This window comes from Sapajus apella, unplaced genomic scaffold (genome assembly GCF_009761245.1).
Source record: "Sapajus apella isolate SASKATOON/1434 unplaced genomic scaffold, GSC_monkey_1.0 scaffold23, whole genome shotgun sequence".
Taxonomy (NCBI): Eukaryota; Metazoa; Chordata; class Mammalia; order Primates; family Cebidae; genus Sapajus; species Sapajus apella.
This window is the reverse complement of record NW_022436963.1, coordinates 557,753-579,358: the sequence shown is the minus strand read 5'-3', so window position 1 is coordinate 579,358 and position 21,606 is coordinate 557,753. Positions and strand designations below refer to the sequence as shown.

Below are 21,606 nucleotides of genomic sequence, written 5' to 3'. Positions count from 1 at the left end.
AGGGGGATGGGATGTGGAAACCTGGAGAGAAGTAGAGCCACATGAGCCAAAGGGGAGTCAGGAGCAGGAGGCCATAAAAGTACCTCATACAGCTGGGTGCATGGGAAGTGATCCTTACCCTGCAACAACTATCAAAGCTCAATTGCAATATGTGGACTCTGAGTCCCAAGGGTGCTAAGCTAAAAGTATATACTAGGAAGGCTTCCTGAAGGAGGTAGCAGCTGAGCTGGGCTTGCAAAGTCACTAGGATTCAGAGGCCGAAAGAAGACTGAAATGATAACTTACAATGGTTTATAATGGCAGACCGAAAAATTCAGGGTTTCAGAATTGCCAAGGTCCTTAGAGGTCATTTAGTCCAACTTCTTTTAGAAGCTACCAGATTTCTTTTGTAAATTACCCGTTAAGCACAGCAGAGTTGCCCCTCACAACTACTAGAAACCCAGTCAGAAAGGTTATTAGAGGATGAGTCTATAAAGCTTCTAACAGCCAACATTGTAGTTTTACTGGTCAAGGACAGTGGTTTTACTACATCGATGTGCCCAAACCACAAAATACTACAGCCTTTACCAAGTTACAACTCATCCATAATACACCAGATGTCACATGTTATTAATCTAGGGGGAGGGAATGTGGAGATACCGACTAGGGAAGAAACTCTTCTAGAATGTGGGCAAATAACTGTAGAGCATGAACTCCAGAATCCATACCATGCCACACAATCTGGCAGAGAAAGACAATGTGGGGACCTTGTCTAAAACCACAAACCAATGGTTACTAGAGCATTAGGTTCTTTTTGGTTTACTGGGAATATAAAAAAACAAGTTGAGGAAAAGAACTGGATTCTCATATTTATCTATTTTGTTTCTGGAAACCTTTGTCCTAAGAGGCTGCAGAAATTATGTGGTGATCTGAGCCCCAATTCTGCCTTCCAAGATCTCTTTTGGCATGGTCCTCATATAAAAAACATTCAACAAATGTTCGTTTAGCTCCTAGATACACAGGAAATTGCTATGCATTGTTTAAATACAGCATCTACAGTAGAAGTGTTAAAACGATATGAGTTAATCACGACAATGCACATGTAAAAGTTTATAGATATAGGCCAGGCATGGTGGCTCACGCCTGTAATCCCAGCACTTTGGGAGGCTGAGGTGGGTGGATCACGAAGTCAAGAGATGGAGACCATCCTAGCCAACATGGTGAAACCCTGTCTCTACTAAAAATACAAAACTTGCTGGGCGCAGTGGCTCACGCCTATAATCCTAGCACTTTAGGAGGCCGAGGTGGGTGGATCACCTGATGTCAGGAGTTCAAGACCAGCCTGGCCAACATGGTGAAACCCCATCTTTAAAAAAAAAAAAACAAAAGTTAGCCGGGCGTGGTGGCACGCACCTGTAGTCCAGCTACCCAGGAGGCTAAGGTAGGAGAATCGTGTGAACCCAGGAGGTGGAGGCTGCAGTGAGCCAAGAATGCACCACTGCACTCCAGCTTAGAAACAGATGGGGACTCCACCTTCAAAAAAAAAAAAAAAAAAAAAGGTTTATAGACATAATTAGGTGAGTTTCCAGGGGAATGACCCAGGAGACAGGCTTTGTCAAAGAGGTGGCTTAGATTGTTTTTTGTTTTTTCTTTTTCAGATGAAGTCTCTGTCACTCAGGCTGGAGTACAGTGGCTCAATCTTGGCTCACTCCAACCACCAGCTCCCAGGTTCAAGCGATTCTCCTGCCTCAGCCTCCCAAGTAGCTGGGATTACAGGCATGCACCACCACACCTAGCTAATTTTTGTATTTTTAGTAGAGATGGGGTTTCACCATGTTGGCCAGTCTGGTCTTGAATTTGTGACCTGAAGTGATCCGCCCACCTTGGCCTCCTAAAGTGCTAGGATTATGGGCGTGAGCCACTGCACCTGGCTGGACTGGGGTCTTTAAAGGTGACTTCCCTTCCCATAAGCAAAGGTGGAGACAGAGTCTGGACATTCTAGGAAGGGAAGGCACAAACAGAACAGAATAGGTATGAGGTAATCTCAGAAACACCAAAAGCACCCAGAAGGAATGGAGTGCAGGCTGAAAATGTAGAGAGGAAAGTGAGGCTGGAGAGGGCGCAATGACAGGCAATTATTTATTCCTTATCTATCAGGAAACTTTTCAAACCATAACAGATTTAAGGCAATATTAGAACAAATATTGTGGGCATACTGAACTATAAACAAAGCAAAGATAGTTCTTAATGACACTGCACGCCACAGCAAGAGTCATGTGCAATTAGAAGCCTCATTCAAGTAGCAGACACTCACTTGTTTTGATGGATTAGGCTGAACTCGGGCCTCAACGAGCAGTTGAGCAGAATTGGACTTGTATCTACAAAACAAAAAGCAGAAATGAAGGAAATTAGAAGCTAAAGACATTTTTACCCCTGCACATTAACAGGACTACCATGTTTTGTGGTCACAATGAAGCACTTTGCCTCTACTTTCTCACAGAACTAAGCTTCCTTTTATCTCAGTATAAAGACTTTTTTTTCTCAAGACAGAAAATGTGAAATATAAAGGAAAAATAAAAAAACATAAATCCTGATAAGTTATGCTACATTTAAGAACCTCAGTTCATCATTCATCAGAAAACACTAAAGTCAAAAGCCAAGTCATAAAGTGGAAGATGATTCAATATATAAACTTCTAGGCCAGGCATGGTGGCTTACGCCTGTAATCCCAGCACTTTGGGAGGCTGAGGCAGGAGGATCACTTGAGGTGAGGAGTTCAAGATCAACCTGGCCAACATGGCAAAACCCCGACTCTACTAAAAATACAGAAATTAGTCAAGTGTGGTGGCATGCCCCTGTAGTCCTAGCTACTTGGGAGGCTGAGGCAAGAGAATTGCTTGAACCTGGGAGGTGGAGGTTGCAGTAAGCCGAGGCTGTACCATTGCACTCCAGCCTGGAAGACAGAGCGAGACTCCATCTCAAAAAAAAAAAAAATTATATGTATAAGGCTGGGCATGGTGGCTCATGCCTGTAATCCCAGCACTTCAGGAGGATGAGGTGGGTGGATCACTTGAGGTCAGGAGTTTTAGAACAACCTCGCCAATATGGTGAAACAAAACCCCATCTGAATCCCAACTACTTGGGAGACTACGGCAGGAGGATCGCTTGAACCTGGGAGGTGGAGGCTGAAGTGAGCAGGGATTGAACCACTGCACTCCACTCCAGCCTAAGAGACAGAGCAAGACTCTGTCTCAAAAAAAAAAAAAAAAATATATATATACACACACACACACACACACACACACACACACTTATATATATGTACACACACACACACACTGAAAAGATTCTCAATCTCCTAAATATCAAAATGAAAAACAATCAGATGTCATTTACATCCACCAAACTGCAAAACTTTAAGTCTTACAATATCAGGAACACCTATATACCACTACTGAGAGTGTAAAGTGGTAAATCACTCTGGAAAACAGCCTGGAATTATCTAGCAAAGCCAAAAATACACATATGCTATAGCCAGCAATTTCCTTTCTATATTTAACTCCAGAAAAATTATGTGATAGGAGTCACCTACAATAATTTTCCATTTAAACAGAATTATCACATAGCAATAAAAGTGCCATACAAAGCCCAGGTCAACAAATTTCTGACATACCAGGAATTGGAGGAGAAAAGGATTATGTTTACCCTACCTAGTCAGAATGCTTCCCTCCACTATCCTTATTGAGGGGCCTGTTTTATTCCTAATTCCCACAGTAGTATTTTAAATATCTTTTGCCATCCAAATCTCCATTCCTGAGTTATACTGAAATAGTTTGGGTAGTGAGAGATATACCCTATTACCAGAGCCTATGTGTTTCCAGAGTTTTCAGCATTAGTACAATAGCAAGGCAGAAGCTCATCTGCAATTCCATCTAAATGTATTCCACTCTTGAGTACAGAGCATGAGTGCAGTTAGTGAATCAGGAACTAATCTGCTCTTTCCTGATTTTGCTGAGCTGCTCCGGCTGGTATGTCCTTCCCAGTTGTGTTCAGCCTGGAGAAGGAAAGGCATGATCTTCCTCTGTAGCTAAATTCTACTAAAAATACAAGAATTAGGTGTGGCGGCAAGTGCCGGTAATCCCAGCTACTCGAGAGGCTGAGGCGGGAGAGTCGCTCAAACCCTGGAGGTGGAAGTTGCAGCGAGCTGAGGTCGCGCCACTGAACTCCAGCATGGGAGACAGAGTGAGACTTTGTCTCAAAACAAAAATTTTTAAAAAAATCATAACATACAAGAAAGAAAGACTCACTGCAGTGTGAAAAAGCAGGGATGGTATTAGATGCTTCTCACCAGAGGCAATTTTGCTCCCCAGGAGTTATTTGACAATGTGTAGAGACATTTTGATTGTCGAGGACTTAGAGGTGTGGCTTCTAGTAGGCAGACCCCAGGAATGCTGCCAAACATTCTACAACTCACAGATCAGGCCCCTACAACGAAAAGTTATCTAGCCTAAAATGTCAATAATGCTGAGGATGAGAAATACTGTGCTAGATGGGACACAGGCCTCTGCGGGTGAGCATAGGAAAGCTCTACAGAGGATGCAGAGGAGGGCCCTTTTTCCTGACAACTTACATCTTGAGACTCTAAGGTCTGTATCTTAAGATCTCTAATTCTGAGAGTTGGAATGAAAAACTCAAATACGCTGCTGGCAGAGGTGGTGGTGGTAAAGCAGCCTACATTTTCTTTTTGAGATGGAGTCTTACTCTGTCTCTCAGGCTGGAGGGCAGTGGCACAATCTCGGCTCACTGCAAGCTCTGCCTCCCAGGGTCAAGTGATTCTCCTGCCTCAGCCTCCTGAGTAGCTGGGACTATAGGAGTGCCATCACACCCGGATAATTTTCGTATTTTTAGTAGAGACAGTGTTTCACTATGTTCGCCAGGTTGATTTCAAACTCCTGACTGCAGGTGATCTGCCCGCCTCAGCCTCACAAAGTCCTGGGATTACAGGCGTTGAGCCACCACGTATGGCCAGTAGCCTACATTTTCTGAAGAAAATATGACATGTACTATGATGCAATCCTCAAGTTGATGTATCCAAAAGAAGTAACAGATGTTGGCATGTGTTATCTAGAAAGATACTCATTAGAAATTAACAATGGCAAAGAAAATCTGAATTAACTTCACCGTCCAACAATAGAGGTTTAGAAAAAGTATGGAATATCTATGATAGAATATTGTGCTAGTATTAAAACTGGGGTAGCCGGGCGCGGTGGCTCAAGCCTGTAATCCCAGCACTTTGGGAGGCCGAGGCGGGTGGATCACGAGGTCAAGAGATCGAGACCATCCTGGTCAACACGGTGAAACCCCGTCTCTACTAAAACTGTAAAAAATTAGCTGGGCATGGTGGCGCGTGCCTGTAATCCCAGCGACTCAGGAGGCTGGGGCAGGAGAATTGCCTGAACCCGGGAGGCGGAGGTTGCGGTGAGCCGAGATCGCGCCATTGCACTCCAGCCTGGGTAACGAGCGAAGCTCCGTCCCAAAAAAAAAAAAAAAAAAAAAAAAAAAAACACAAAACTGGGGTAGAAGAATATACTGAAGACATGGGGAAAAGTTCACAAAATATTAAGAGAAGAGGATATAAAATAGAATCCAATGTTTTAAAAACATACTATGCACATTGGAATATAGTCCAAAAGGTAAACAATCATCATCATGGAGAGGGCAGCTATGGGCAACGTTATCTCTCCTCCCCCCAAATACCTTACCTGTCCAATATCTCTGAAACTTGCCAGTGGAAATTAACTAATATAAGTTTAGCAACTGAATGAGATACCTAGAAAGAAAAAAGAAAAAAAAAATCAAATTATAATTGCATTTTCTTTTAAAGTATTTCACATTTTGAGAAGTGTATACATTAATGTCTATGCCAAGCCCAGGCTGGATTACCAAATTCCTCCTCTTGGTTCTCTGCTTTATCTTTTAAGTTCGCATTCTTTTTTTTTTTTTTTTTTGAGACAGTCTTGCTCTGTCACCAGGCACCAGGCTGGAGTGCAGTGGCGTGATCTAGGCTCACCGCAACTTCCACCTCCTGGGTTCAAGCAATTCTCCTGCCTCAGCATCCCAAGTAGCTGGGACTACTGGCGCATGCCACCATGCCCAGCTAATTTTTGTATTTTTTTTTTTTTAGTAGAGACGGGGTTTCACCCTGTTGGCCAGGATGGTCTCGATCTCTTGACCTAGTGTTCCACCCACCTCAGCCTCCCAAAGTGCTGGGATTACAGGCGTAAGCCACCGTGCCCAGCCTAAATTCACATTCTTACAATCTTGGTGATTTCATGGATCTCTCGATTTTCTATCTTTGTTTTCATTAATGAACCTTTCAAGAAAATTAATTTCATTTGAAACTCAAAGACACCCATTCTATAGTAAATAACAACCTAGCATCTATTAATAATATAAGCAAAAGAACTGCAGGTTCCTTCATGTCAGTCATATATGTTCCCTCAAGCTGCTGTATGAGGTTGTACACAGGAAGTACATCTCTAGTTAGGCCTATTACTTATAAAAAATCCCCAGGCCTGAGTTTACATAAACACACAAAAACACCAGAAAACAACAAAACATAAAAACCCAAAACTCAGTTTAAAATCTCTGAATTCCCAGCAGCCAATGAGTCCTAATTGCAAGGAAAATTTCAAAATTTGTGGGCAGCCTTTCTGGCCCCTATATGCTCTTAGGGACATTTAAAGCACATAGTTATAGCTACTAAAGAAACTCAGATGGTGCCTTGAGCTAGCAATTCTACTTCTGTAAGTCCCCCTGAGGAAATGACAGAGGATATGTGTACCACAGGATTACTTACAACGGTAAAAAATTAGAAATAAATGTCCGACAAAAATGAGTTAGATAAATAATATATGACGGATCTATGCAATGGACTACTATGTGGTGATTAAAAAAGATTTAGAAGTCTATTGACATAAAAAGATGTTCTTTTTTTTTTTTTTTGAGACAGTCTCTCTGTTGCCCAGGCTGTAGTGCAGTAGCACAACCTCGGCTCACTTCATCTCCCAGGTTCAGGCAATTCTCCTGCCTCAGCCTCCCATGTAGCTGGAATTACAGGCATGTGCCACTACACCCAGCTAATGTTTGTATTTTTAGTAGAGAAAGGATTTCACATGTTGGCCAGGTTGGTCTTGAACTCCTGACCTCAAGTGATCTGCCCACCTCAGCCTCCCAAAGTACTGGGATTACAGAAAGCATGCTTTCTATTCTGACTTTTATGTCTCTTTATGCATGACCACCAAGTCCCAGCAAAGATACTAAGCCACTAGGAAACTCAGAGGAATTCTGACCATGTCCAAAGCACCTGGCCGCTTTTTTTTGGTTTTGTTTAAAATAAAGAGATGAGCTGTGCTATGCTGTCTAGGCTGGAATACAGTGGCTATTCAGAGGCGTGATCATAGCACACTACAGCTTTGAACTCCTGGGCTCAAGTTATCCTTCTCGAGTAGCTGGCATTCCATGTGCACGCCACTGCATCTGCCTTAGAAGTTCACATTTTAATGTTAGGTTAAAGAAGCAAATAAGCATCTACGTATTATAGTCATAATTGGGAAGTAAGCCAGTTACAAAACACCCTAAGTGTCAAGACTTGGGTAAGACCACAGAAGACTGGGATGTGTTTGGAGGCCTTAGATTAGGCTTCCAAGAGAGAGCACTACACACCATGAGGGTACTGCTAAAACAAGGAGAAACTAGTATTTAAGGTTAGAGTGCCAGGAAAACACAGAATGTTGGTTCTCTGCTCACTGGACTGAGTAGTTAAATAAGAGCTACCATGGACCTGTAAGGTAGTATGTGCCTGGTCCACAGATAAGAACTGCAGGGGAGGGAAGACACACAGTGAACACCACATGATCCCTCTTTCTAGCGTTCAAATCACTCCTGAAAGGAGACAAGTACCCATCTACTAAACAAGGGCACATCCCAGCACATGAGTAGCAGAGGCTTTGGAATCAGTGAGTGCCTTCCTGTCCCACAGTCCAGGTACATCTGGAGAAAATCAAGGACTCAAGACAGCTTACTTCACTCAGGATGGGGGTCCCTATTTTCCTTCCATACAAAGTAAGTAGCCTCTGACCCGTGCATGTTGCCACAGTATTTTCCTGCAGAGACCTATGCAGACTTTAGGCCTAGGTTTCCCAAATTATGGCTGATATTTCTTCTGTGTCCTTAACAAAGCTATTCGTCCCCAACAGACCACTATCACAAAATTAAAAGAGAGACAAGACATCTGCTGAATATAGCCTTTGGGTATGAATAGCTTTTTAAAAGAATTATTATTTTTGAGATGGGGTCTCACTGTTGCGCAGGCAAGAGTGCAGTGGCGTAATCTCAGCTCACTGCAACCTCTACTTCCTGGGATCGGGCGATACTCCTACCTCAGCCTCCTGAGTAGCTGGGACAGCAAGCCACCATGTACAGCTTATTTTTTTACATTTTGTAGAGAAATGGTTTCTCCATGTTGCCCTGTCTGGTCTTGAACCCCTAAGCTCAGGTGATCTGCCTGCCTTGATCTCCCAAAGTGCTGGGATTACAGATGTGAGCCACTGAGCTCGGCCTTATCTTTTTTTTTTTGAGATGGAATCTCACTCTGTCACTCAGGCTGGAGTGCAGTGGCGCTATCTTGACTCACTGCAAACTCTGCCTCCCAGCTTCAAGCAATTCTCTTCTTCAGCCTCCTGAGTAGCTGGGATTACAGGCACCTGCCACCATACCCGGCTAATTTTTGTATTTTTAGTAGAGACAGGGTTTCACCATCTTGGCTAGGCTAATCTTGAACTCCTGACCTCATGGTCCACCCACCTCAGCCTCCCAAAGTGCTGGGATTATAGGAATGAGCCCGTAGATAGCCTGGCCTTATCTATTTTTTTAAACAGAGATGAGGTCATACTGTGTTGCCCAGGCTGCAATGCAGGGCTGTTCACAGACACAATCCCACTACTGATCAGCATTGGAGTTTTCTGTTTTGTTTTTTAGAGACCGGGTCTCGTTTTGTTGCCCAGGTTGGAGTGCAGTGGAGTGCAGCTTACTGTATCCAAGAAATCCTGGGTTCAAGCAATACTCCCACCTCGGCCTCCCAAGATGCTAAGACTACAAGCCCACACCACCATTCTCAGCTAATTTTTTTTTTTTTATTGTTGTTGTTGCAGAGACAGGGTCTCGTTATGTTGTTCAGGCTGCTCTCAAACTTCTGGTCTCGAGTAATCCTCTTGTAGCACAGGAGTTTTGACCTGTTATTTCTAACCTAGGCCAGTTTACCTCATAAATAGTTTTAAAAAACATGAAGTGATAATGTTTTAGATGACCACCTCGCTGGAACCTTTTCTTTCTTCTCATACCCAGCAGGGCCCAATCAGCTTTATGCCATGCTTTCTGTTCTGACTTCTCTATCTCATTATGCATAACCACCAAGTCCTAGCAAAGATACTAAGCCACCCAGGAAACTCACACGAATTCTGACCATGTCCAACAGCTGCCTCCTCTTTTCACTACAGATGGCTTGAGTGGGCCCTTTAAGCTAAGAACAGGGGTCAGGCTGATTCACAGATCCACAAAGCCGAGAAATGGACTGGACACAGGGGTAGCCACTCAACAAATGCTGATTATTAAATGATATGTCTTTAATCTGTGGATTTAAAATAAAATTTTGCCATTTCATTAGAAAGGTCAAGAAAGTTTAACACTGTCTGATCTCTTGATTTCAACAGCCCTACAGCCACAATGAAGCCTCAGAATTAACACGCTAGGTAGAGCTCACCTAAAGATAACAACATAACCCTCTACTGAAGCCAAAAACTTCTTGATGACAAGTCTACTAATGACCAACTCAGAATATCCCAGCAGAGCTGACTTCTGGTGAGAACAAATAATGTGAAGGGAGATATGCTTACTACTTATAAAAATGACAGTGGAGTGGTGTAAATCTGTTCTTTTAATGCCAACAGTCAAGAGTACATCAATATATATAGGATAGGCCAGGCACGGTGGCTTGCGCCTATAATCCCAGCACTTTGGGAGGCCAAGGCGGGCAGATCACTTGAGGTCAGGAGTTTGAGACCAGCTAAGTTCTGGTCAACATGGTAAAATCCCATCTCTAATAAAAATATAAAAATTAGCCGAACATGGTGGCGGGTGCCTATAATACCAGCTACTCAGGAAATCAGGAGGCCGAGGCAAGAGAATCACTTGAACTGGGGAGGCAGAGGTTACACTGAGCCGAGATCATGCCACTGTACTCCAGCCTGGGCAATAGAGCAAGACTCCATCTCAAAAAAAAAAATATATATACACACACACACACACACACGTACAAATACACCCTAAGTGTACACACACACACACACACACACACACACACACACACACAGGACAGTTGGCCAACATCAGTGTCAGCTGTATGCATCTCCCAGCAGCCTTCTGTAAGAGACACTCCTGTGATCCCCACATAAAGACAGTGGTGACTGCCAGGCACAGTGGTTCATGCCTATGGTCCCAGCTACTCAGGAGGCTGAGGTGGGAGAATCGCTTAGCCCAGGAGTTTGAGATCACAGCCAGTGTGGCAACACAGCAAAACCCTGTCTTTTTTTCTTTTAATTTTTTTAATTTTCTGAGATGGAGTTCTGCTCTTGTTGCTCAGGCTGGGTGCAATGGTGCGATCTCAGCTAACCACAACCTCTGCCTCCTGGGTTCAAGCGATTCTCCTGCCTCAGCCTCCTGAATAGCTGGGATTACAGGCATGCACTACCACGCCCAGCTAATTTTTTGTCTTTTTAATAGAGACAGGGTTTCACCATGTCGATCAGGCTGGTCTCGAACTCCTGAGCTTGTGATCCACCCGCCTCGGCCTCCCAAAGTGCTGGGATTACAGGCGTGAGCCACTGCACCTGGCCAACCCTGCCTCTTTAAAAAAAAAAAAAAAAAAAAAAAAAAGGAAGGGAGAGAATTACCCATATTAGGGTTGATAGTACATAGAAGATTGGAGGCTCCCTCAAAAATCTACTACAAATCTGATGAAATTCTGAGACCACTAAGGGAAAATGCAGTGTTACTGCACCTCATCCAGTAATGAACATGAGGAAGGATCTATAGGAAAGCCAGATTCCTCAGAGCCCTCTGAGCAAAAGCAGCATAGAGATGGAGAAAAACAATGAGAAAACGATGCTCCAGAATATATTCTAAAAAGTAGTCTCAGCAGGGAGGCCACCTTTTCCCTGATTTGGGTCACAAGGGAGAACTAACTGAACCCCACCTCAACTCCCCAGCAGTTTTCCAGAGAGTAGTCGTCTTCAGCCATCTTGGCCTCTGGCAGGAGGGCCAAGACAAATCTAAACAATATTAAGCCAGATCAATGGTAAAAATCTGAGTGCAAACAGCTGAGCTTTCTAAGGGACGAACTAATATTCACATCATTAGTCTTTTTTTTTTTTTTTTTGAGACAGAGTTTCGCTCTTGTTGCCCAGGCTGGAGTGCAATGGCGCGATCTCGGCTCACCGCAACCTCCGCCTCCTGGGTTCAGGCAATTCTCCTGCCTCAGCCTCCTGAGTAGCTGGGACTACAGGCACGTGCCACCATGCCCAGCTAATTTTTTGTAGTTTTTAGTAGAGACGGGGTTTCACCATGTTGACCAGGATGGTCTTGATCTCTTGACCTCGTGATCCACCCGCCTCGGCCTCCCAAAGTACTGGGATTACAGGCTTGAGCCACCGCGCCCGGACACATAGTTAGTCTTTAATGCTCGAAAGAGCCCAACAATCCATTTAGAATCTATCACAGTCAGCACTTTCACAACTGAGTCTTTCCGCCCCTTGTCCCCTTGTTACTCTTCAGAATTTGTTCAATTGTGGAGAGAAAACCTTTCAGTAGAAACAAGAGGAGCTCTTGCTGGGCTGTTTTATCAAGGCGTTAACAACCTGTTGGTAGTTAGGATTAAGTATTATTATCAAGACAACTAATAAAGGCCAAATCTTTTCCAAAAGAAAAATGGATCCAGGGTGGTAAACAACCAATGTAAGCCAAAAAAGACTGCTGACTGGCCAGGTGCAGTGGCACATGCCTGTAATCCCAGCACTTTGGGAGCCTGAGGCGGGTGGATCACAAGGTCAGGAGTTCGAGACCATTCTGGCCAACATGGTGAAACCCTGTCTCTACTGAAAATACAAAAATTAGCTGGGCATGGTGGCACGCCTGTAGTCCCAGCTACTTGGGAGGCTGAGGCAGGAGAATTGCTTGAACCTGGGAGGCGGAGGCTGCAGTGAGCCAAGATCACATCACTGTACTCCAGCCTGGGCAACGGAGTGAGACTCTGTCTTAAAAAAAAAAAAAAAAAAAAGAGGCTGGTCCGAGTACAGTGGTGTTTACAACTAATTGATCACAACCAGTTACAGATTTCTTTGTTCCTTCTCCCCTCCCCCTCCTTCACTTGACTAGCCACCAAAAAAAAAAAAAAAAAAAAAAGAAAGAGAAAAAGAAAAATAAAAAAAAAAAAGACTAATGACTTGGAACACATGTGACCAATGTGGTGTTCAGAATAAACTTGCAGTTCTATTAGATCAACATGTAATCAGAGGATTAAAGGTCATATTTATTTGTGAATGCTTTTTCTTATTTTTTTTTGAGATGGAGTCTCATTCTGTCGCCCAGGCTAGAGTGCAGAGGCATGACCTTGGCTCACTGCAACCTCTGCTTCTCGAGGTTCAAGTGATTCTCCTGCCTCAGCCTCCCGAGTAGGTAGGATTATAGGCACACACCACCACATCCAGATAATTTTGGTATTTTTAGTAGAGATGAGATTTTACCACATTGGCCGGTTGGTCTCAAAATCCTGACCTCAACTGATGGATTGGCCTGTCTTGGCCTCCCAAAGTGCTGGGATTATGAGTGTGGGCCACCGTGCCCGGCACTATGAATGCTTTTTCTATTTTTAGAAATATTAACTGAAGAAAAAAACTAGGAACTAGAAAGTTTCTTGTCCAAAAGGAGTCTCAAGATAATTATTTGCAGTAAGCTGAGTCTCTCATTATAGAGCTAAAAAAGGTATCTATTGTTCCCTCTATTTCAGGGGCCAAAATGGGTGCCATTAAACAGGCACCCCTCAAAAGGCAAAGACAGTACCATTCAATGGGTTACTATTTCCAGCAAACCCATTTGCCAATTCATTTCCACTATTCCCAGAGGAAATCTCCCCACTGTTTAAATAGCAAACCCTAAGCTGGTGGAATCTCTTTGACAGTAACTTGGTACATTCACAAAACCATGAGTAAAGAATGGTTACAGGCTGGGTGTGGTGGTTCAAGCCTGTAATCTCAGCACTTTGGAATGCCAAGGTGGGAGGATTGCTTGAGCCCAGGAGTTTTGAGACCAGCCTGGGTAACATAGTAAGATCCCTTATCTGCAAAAAAAAAAAAAAAAAAAAAAATTTTTTTTTTTTTTAAATTAGCTGGGTGTGGTGGCATGTGTCTATAGTCCCAGCTACTTAGAAGGCTAAGGTAGGAGGATCGCTTGAGCCCAGGAGGTGGAGACTGCAGTGATCCATGATCACACCACTGCACTCCAGCCAGGGTGACACAGTGAGACTCTGTTTCAAGAAAATGAATAATCATGTTTAATAATTTATATATAATACTTTCGAAAGCTTATGGGGTCTGCCAAAATCAGAAACAAAAATTCACTGCTTATTCCTGTTTTTGATTCAATTTGGCTCATAATTTGATAGATGTTGATTTCAATTGATGAATTTCAATCTATTCAGAATTGCTGGTAGTGGCTTACGCCTGTAATCCCAACACTTTGAGAGGCTGAAGCGGGCGGATCACCTGAGGTCAGGAGTTTGAGACCAGCCTGGACAACATGGGAACCCCCATCTCTATTAAAAATAAAAAATACAAAAATTAGCCAGGCATAGTGGTGGGTACCTATAATCCCAGCTACTTGGGAGGCTGAGACAGAAGAATGTCTTGAACCTGAGAAGCAGAGGTTGCAAGCAGAGGTTGCAGTGTGCCAAGATCACACCACTGCACTCCAGCCTGAGCAACAAGAGTGAGACTCTGCCTCCAAAAAAAAAAAAAAAAAAAAAAAATTGCTGACAGTAGAAATACTATACCAGGCAACATAAATTCCCTTGTTGCCAAATTCAAACAATTCTCATACCTTATCTTGGTGGTAGAATCTGATGCTTCAATTCCCTCTGCCTTAACAATTCTCTCTGCCTTAACTACTCCCTCTTGATCTCTGTGATTCTTTCGTAGCACCTGTTCAGATACTCTGTGCTCTTCCTCTCGTATCCCCATCTTGCCAGTGGGGGGGGCATCACATTCCCACTCCTCCCAAGGTAGGACTGTTGACCTTTTCTTCCATGTCTCACTCTTCTTTAACCACTTTACCCTCTCCCATTACCAACACTCCATTGTCCAATCTCTAGTTCTTCCTCTCCTCGGCACTCCCATCAGAAGGGCCTCTCTCACATGGCAAGGCATCTTAATGTATATCCCTACTACTCCATAATCCTCAGGATGAGCTTCCTGACACCCTTATGCAACAGTAATAATAACACAATTCTTGCAGATCCCTTACATCTTGGCAGGATCAGCTCCTACCTTGTTTAAAACCCATCACTACTCTCCAATATTGACAGGACAAACTTTATATACCTTAGTAGGAGAGAGTCATCAGGACCCACCACCGAATCCCCCCACAGCAAGAGACTGAATGATTCCAGCACTCCCATATGTTTCTCTTAACTGTCAACTGCCAATAATGCCCTTCTTTGTAGCATACATTTAGAAATTAAATAACATACTTCTATAGAACCTTTGTGTCAAAGCAGAAAACAGAGAAATTAGAAAATGTTTTGAACTGCATAATGAAATACTGCATAAATTTCTGAGACGCAGCTAATATAATGCCTACATGAAAATTAAAAAATGTAAATGTTTATACTAAAAAGGGTCCAAAAATCAGTGACATAAGAGTCTAACCTAAGAAGCTAGAAAAATTTAGCGACTGCTGTGTATTACAATTTAAAAAAAGGAAGCTAGAAAAAGATGACTAAGTTAAAATGAAGTAAAAATAGTAACAATTGAGAAAAAAAAAATCCAAAACAAGAAACAGCAAAAATTAACAAAGTCTAAAAATGGATCCCTTAAAAATATCAACAAAGTTGATAAAACATTAGAACAATTAGGAAAAAAAAGAAAACAATTACCCATAACAGAGGTAGAGGATGGACCACACCCTATAAATCTTATAGATATTGAAAGGGAAACAAAAGAGAGAAATAAGAAAATGTTATGAACAATCTAATTCTAATAAAATTGACACCTGAAATGAAATTAACATGTTCTTTGAGGAATACTTACTAAGAATGACACAAAATGAAAAAGAAAAACTGAGCAGCTCTTTATCTAGTAAAGACATTGAATTCATGATCAAAATCCTTCCCACAAAATTCCAGGCCCAAGGATTTCACTAGTGAATTCTATCAACACTAATTTTACATAAACACTTTTAGAAACTAGAGAAGAAACATTTCTTCCAAACTCATTTTATGAGGTTAGCATAACCATGATAAAACATTTAAAAACCCCAATATTCCATAGACATAGACACAAAAATCCTTAATTCAAAAATTTCAGCAAATTAAATCCGGCAATATAGAAAAACTCCTTAATGTAATTCACCAAATTAACAAAATAAAGGGAAAAAAACCCAAATGACCTTTTCAACAGATGCAGAAAACCCATCTGACAAAATTACACTAATTCAAAACAAAAATCCATAGTAAATTAGGAAGAAAAGTGAACTGCTTGAATCTAAGAGCATCTATGAAAAACATCATACTCAATGATGAAAGACTCAATGCTAACAACAGGAAAATATCAAGGATATATATTCTCACCATTTAATTTGACTGCTTTATTTTATTTTAGATGGAGTCTTGCTCTGTTGCTCAGGCTGGAGTGCAGTGGCGCGATCTCGGCTCACTGCAACCTCTGCCTCACGGGTTTAAGTGATTCTCCTGCCTCAGCCTCCCAAGTAGCTGGGAATACAGGTGCCCGCCACCATAGCCGGCACATTTTTGTATTTTTAGTAGAGATGGCGTTTCACCATGTTGGCCAGGCTAGTCTCAAACTCCTGATCTTGTGATCCACATGCCACAGCCTCCCAAAGTGTTGGGATTACAGATGTGAGCCACTGAGCCCAGCCTCATTTGATATTATATACTGGAGACCCCAGCCAGTGCAATACGGCAAGGAAAAAAGGAATCTACAAAATTACTACTAGAACTAATAAATGTGGTTGGGCATAGTTGCTGAAGCCTATAATCCCAGCACTCTGGGATGCTGTGGTGAGCAGATCACTTGAGCCTAGGAGTTCAAGACCAGCCAGGGCAACATACTGAAACCCCATCTCTAAAAAAAATACAAAAATTTGGCCATGCACAGTGTCTCATGCATATAATCCCAGCACTTTGGGAGGCTGAGGCAGTCAGATCACATGAGGTCAGGAGTTCGAGACCAGCCTTGCCGACATGGTGAAACCCTGTCTCTACTGAAATATAGAAATTAGTTGGGCATGGTGGCAGGCACTTGTAATCCCAGCTACTCAGGAGGTGGAGGCAGGGGAATCCCTTGAACCCAAGGGGCGGAAGTTGCACAGATCTTGCCACTGCACTCCAAGCTGGGTGACAAAGAGAGACTCTAACTCAAAAAAGGAAAAAAAAATTAGCCAGGTGTGGTGGCCTGTGACTATTGTCCCAGTTGCTTGGGAGGCTGAGGCAGAATTGCTTGAGCCAGGGAGGTCTAGGTTGCAGTGGGCTGTAATCACACCACTGCACTCCAGCCTGTGGACAGAGTGAGACCCTGTAGAAAAACAACAAAAACTAACTAGAAAACTAATGGGCCGGGTGCAGTGGTTCACTCCTGTAATCCCAACAATTTGCGAGGCCAAGGTGGGTGGATTACCTGAGGTCAGGAGTTTGAGACCAGCCTAATGAACGCAGTAAAACCTCATCTCTACTAAACACACAAAATTAGCCAGGCGTCGTGGCGCATGCCTGTAATCCCAGCTATTTGGGAGGCTGAGGGAGGAGAACTGCTTGAATCCGGGTGGCAGAGGTTACAGTGAGCCAAGATTGTGCCACTGTACTGCAGTCTGGGCAAGAGCAAAATGCCATCTAAAAAAAAAAAAAAAAAAGCAAAATGGCCAGGTGCGGTGGTTCACACCTGTAGTCACAGCACTTTGGGAGGAAGGCGGCAGATAACAAGGTCAGGAGTGCAAGACCAGCCTGACCAAAAAAATAATAATAATAATACAAAGTTGGCCTGGTACAGTGGCTATGCTTGTAATCCCAGCATTTTGGGAAGCCAAGGTGGGCAAATCACTTGAGCCCAGGAGTTCAAGACCAGCCAAGGCAACATGGCAAAACTCTGTCTCTACAAAAAGTACAAACAATTAGCTGGGTATAGTGACATGCACCTGTAGTCCCATCTATCTGGGAGGCTAAGGTAGAAGGATCACTTTGAAGATGATACAAAGTCAATACATACAGAAACCAAATGTTAGAATTCAAAGAAAGAGCCAAAAAAAAAAAAAAAAAAAAGTATTTCTATATGGCAGCAGATTAAAAAATTAAATAGGTGTATTTTAATAATTGTATTTAACCCGATATATCTGAAATTATTTCAACATGTAACACATAAAAACGCATTGATAACCTTTTTTTTTTTTTTTTTTTTTGAGACAGAGTTTTGCTCTTGTTGCCTAGACTGGAGTGCAATGGCACGATCTCATCTCACTGCAACCTCCACCTCCCAGGTCAAGCGATTCTCCTGCCTCAACCTCCCGAGTAGCTGGTATTACAGGCATGCGCCACCACGCCGGCTAATATTTTAGTAGAGATGAGGTTTCTCCATGTTGGTCAGGCTGGTCTTGAACTCCCAACCTCAGGTGATCCGCCTGCCTTGGCCTCCCAAAGTGCTGGGATTATAGGTGTGAGCCACCGCACCGGGCTTATTTTTGTCCTTTGTTTCCTTCTAAGTACACTGTGTATTTTTGACTTACAGCACATCTCAATTCAAACTATATTTCAAATGAGCAATGGCCACACATAGCTACCATACTGGGCAAAAAACAGATTTTGAACACGACAGTCAAAACCAATCACAATGAAAACCCCAATCAAAACCACAGGCTTTTTAATAAAATTAATAGTTGATCTCAAAATCTGTAGAAATGTAAAGGATCCAAAATATCCAAAGCAATCTTGAAAGAGAAAAACAAAGTTGAATGACTTACACCATATGACTTCAAGACTTACTATAAAGCTATATACAGACAGTGAAGATACTGTCCTAAGGACAGACATATAGATCAATAGAACAAAACAGAGTCTAAAAGGAAACTCATACATGTATGGTAAATTTTCAACAAAGGTGCCAATGTAATTCAATTAAAAAAAAAAAAGTATTTTCAACAAATGGTTCTGGAACAATTAAATAACTGTTCATACAAAACAAAACACAGAACACAGACCATTACTTTATACCACATAAAAATTAACTCAAAAGAGTTCACATATCTAAATGTAATACCTAAAACTATAAAATTTCTATAAGAAAACACAGAAGAAAATTGTTGCCTTGGTTTGGGCAAAGATTTCTTATATGACACTAAAAGCGCAATCCTTAAAAGAAAAAAAAAGAATATAAACTAGACTTCATCAAAATTAAGCTTTTACTCTTCAAAAGACATCATTTAGAAAATGGAAAAGTAGGAAGCAGAAGTAGATGAAGTAAAAAAGAGAAAAAAAAGAAAAAGGAAGAGACAGATGATAGGATGGGAGAAAATATCTGCAAATCATACATCTGAATAAAAGCCTTCATTCAAACTATACAAAGCTCTTTTAGAACTCAGTAAGACACAAAATGCAATTTTAAATAACAAAGTATTTGAATAGACATTTCACCACACAAAATAAATGTATGAATAGCAAATAAGCACAAAGATCATTAATTAATGATTAATGACACTAGCCATTAGGGAATGCAACTTAAAATCACAAGATACTACTTCATACTCACTAGAATGATTATAATCCAGAAGACCTAAAATACCAAGTGTTAACAAGGAAGCAGAGAAACTAATGCTAGTGGGAATGTAAAGTAGTAGAACCACCTTGGAAAACAGTACACTTACCACGTGACCCAGCAATCCCACTCCTAGATATCTATACAAGAGAAATGAAAACACATGGCCATATTAAGCCCTGGACATGAATGGTCACAGCAGCATACTGCATAGTTGCCAAAAATTAGAAACAACTCAACGTCCACCAACTTATAAATGAACGGGTAAACAAAATATGGCAAGTCCATACAATGAAAAATCATTATTCAGCAATAAAAGAGAACACACTACTGACATATGATACAATATGGATGAACCTCAACCATTATGCTAAGAGAAAGAATCAGGCGACAAAAGATTACATATTGTATGACTCCAATTGTATGAAATTTCTAGAAAAGGCAAAACTATTGAGACAGAAGATCAGTAGTTGCTTGGGAATGGGGATCAACTACAAATGGACACAAAGGAATTTTTTAGGTGATGAAAAGTTCTAAAACTGAAACTGTGGTAATGACTACATAGTTGTATATTTAATAAAACTCAAATAATGGTACTTTTTTTTTTTTTTTTTGAGACAGAGTCTCACTCCATCACCAGGCGCCAGGCTAGAGTGCAGTGGCACGACCTCGGCTCACTACAACCTCCACCTCCCAGGTTCAAGCAATTCTCCTGCCTCAGCCTCCCGAGTAACTGGGACTACAGGTGCGTGCCACCACACTCAGCTAATTTTTTTGTATTTTTAGTAGAGACAGGGTTTGACCATGTTGGCCAGGATGGTCTCAATCTCCTGACCTCGTGATCCACCCGCCTCAGCCTCCCAAAGTGCTGGGATTACAGGCGCGAGCCACCGCACCCGGCCATAATGGTACATTTTTAAGTGGATGAGTTTAACGGCATGTAAATACTTTAACAGAGTTGTTTCAAAAATGATGTTGACTGATGGGCAGATAAATGATGAAGCAAATGGAGCAACACATTAGCAATTGTATAATCTAGAGAGTATGTATATGAATGCCCACTGTACAATTGTTTAAAGTTATTTATCTTAAATTTTTCATAATAAAAAGACAAAGTTTATTAAATTCAATGGCTATCACTCACATAATCAAATGTCACAATATACAAAAGGTTGACCCTTATATTACTCCATCAAATAGTTCACTTTGGCTTTTTATTATAATCCTCAAAATGACAAATACCGCTTTACAGTTTTAACAGTTTTCACTAAGGCTAACTGACTATATACACTATAGAGTACAATATTAATAGTGCCTAGTATAAAGTCATTTCCACATAGGCCTAAAATGCTGATAACTCTACAACATTCTCTGGCTTTTTTTTTTTTTTTTTTTTTTTGAGACGGAGTTTCGCTCTTGTTACCCAGTCTGGAGTGCAATGGCGCGATCTCGGCTCACCGCAACCTCCGCCTCCTGGGTTCAGGCAATTCTTCTGCCTCAGCCTCCTGAGTAGCTGGGATTACAGGCACGCACCACCATGCCCAGCTAATTTTTTTTTGTATTTTTAGTAGAGACGGGGTTTCACCATGTTGACCAGGATGGTCTCGATCTCTTGACCTCGTGATCCACCCGCCTCGGCCTCCCAAAGTGCTGGGATTACAGGCGTGAGCCACCGCGCCCGGCCCATTCTCTGGCTTTCTTGATCTCCCTGACCAAGGCTTCTGAGTATTCCACTGGATGTTCTGCTCCCAGTCAGCCAGCTTCTTCAATATCACTTTTCCACAGGCACGGCTTTTAGGCCTGCCTTCTCACTCCCTAGACTGACTTCGGGCAATCACATTTGTGCCTGCCCCTTAGCATGAACATAGGCCCCAAAGATAAGAACTCTCTCATTTTACTGGGAGCTAGGGAAGAAAGTGTATGAGCAACACAGAGAAGTGTGGGCAAGCATAAAGTTTACTGAAGAGCGAAGGGTGCCCTCAAGTTTCTGGGTAGTCCAAAGAAGGCTTTCACAGAGTCAAAGATCGCATCTGAACAAAGACCAAGCACATCCCTTCTTCCCTCTTTCCCTGAGTCCTTCAAACCTGCACCATGACAGGTGAGACACTACTGGGGAGCTTTCTTTCCAGCTTCAAATGAGCTTTCTCTCCTCTGTTGTCATTTACACTACACATTGCTCTGCATTATCCATAGCCCTCAATCCAATATGGCTTTGTTTTGCCATTGCATTTACAATGTCAGTACTCTCAGAGGTTTCCAGATCTTTATTTCAGGAAACATGTGCTACATGTATGTCAAAAAGACTTTGTTTATGGTCATTTGTATTTTCCAAAGGTCGTGAGCAAACATCCTCTATATAGGATGACAGAAGGTATTTGCTCACGACCTTTGGAAAATACTCTCTGACACAGGTCCTCAAAACATGTTCAGTAGTTACCATTTTGTTACACTGGCCTAGAAACCTAAAGGATAGACAGCTGCC

The 21,606-nt window shown here is 42.1% G+C and overlaps 1 protein-coding gene and 1 long non-coding RNA gene across 2 annotated transcripts in view; one reads left to right on the top strand and one right to left on the bottom strand.

Annotated features, from left to right (window-relative positions):
* The window catches only part of ARIH2 (ariadne RBR E3 ubiquitin protein ligase 2), a 69,171-nt gene that overhangs the window by 20,500 nt on the left and 27,065 nt on the right, over positions 1–21,606 (bottom strand). The window contains exons 4-6 of the mRNA XM_032290641.1: positions 5,742–5,809; positions 2,294–2,357; positions 4–21 (exon numbers count right to left, since the gene is read on the bottom strand). Of these exons, the coding sequence (XP_032146532.1) occupies positions 4–21; positions 2,294–2,357; positions 5,742–5,809 (150 nt within the window). The remainder of the gene's footprint in view (positions 1–3; positions 22–2,293; positions 2,358–5,741; positions 5,810–21,606) is intronic.
* Positions 12,997–20,330, top strand: LOC116559270. Its single transcript, XR_004272401.1, has 3 exons — positions 12,997–13,008; positions 20,148–20,152; positions 20,241–20,330. It is a non-coding gene; the product is annotated as an uncharacterized LOC116559270 (long non-coding RNA).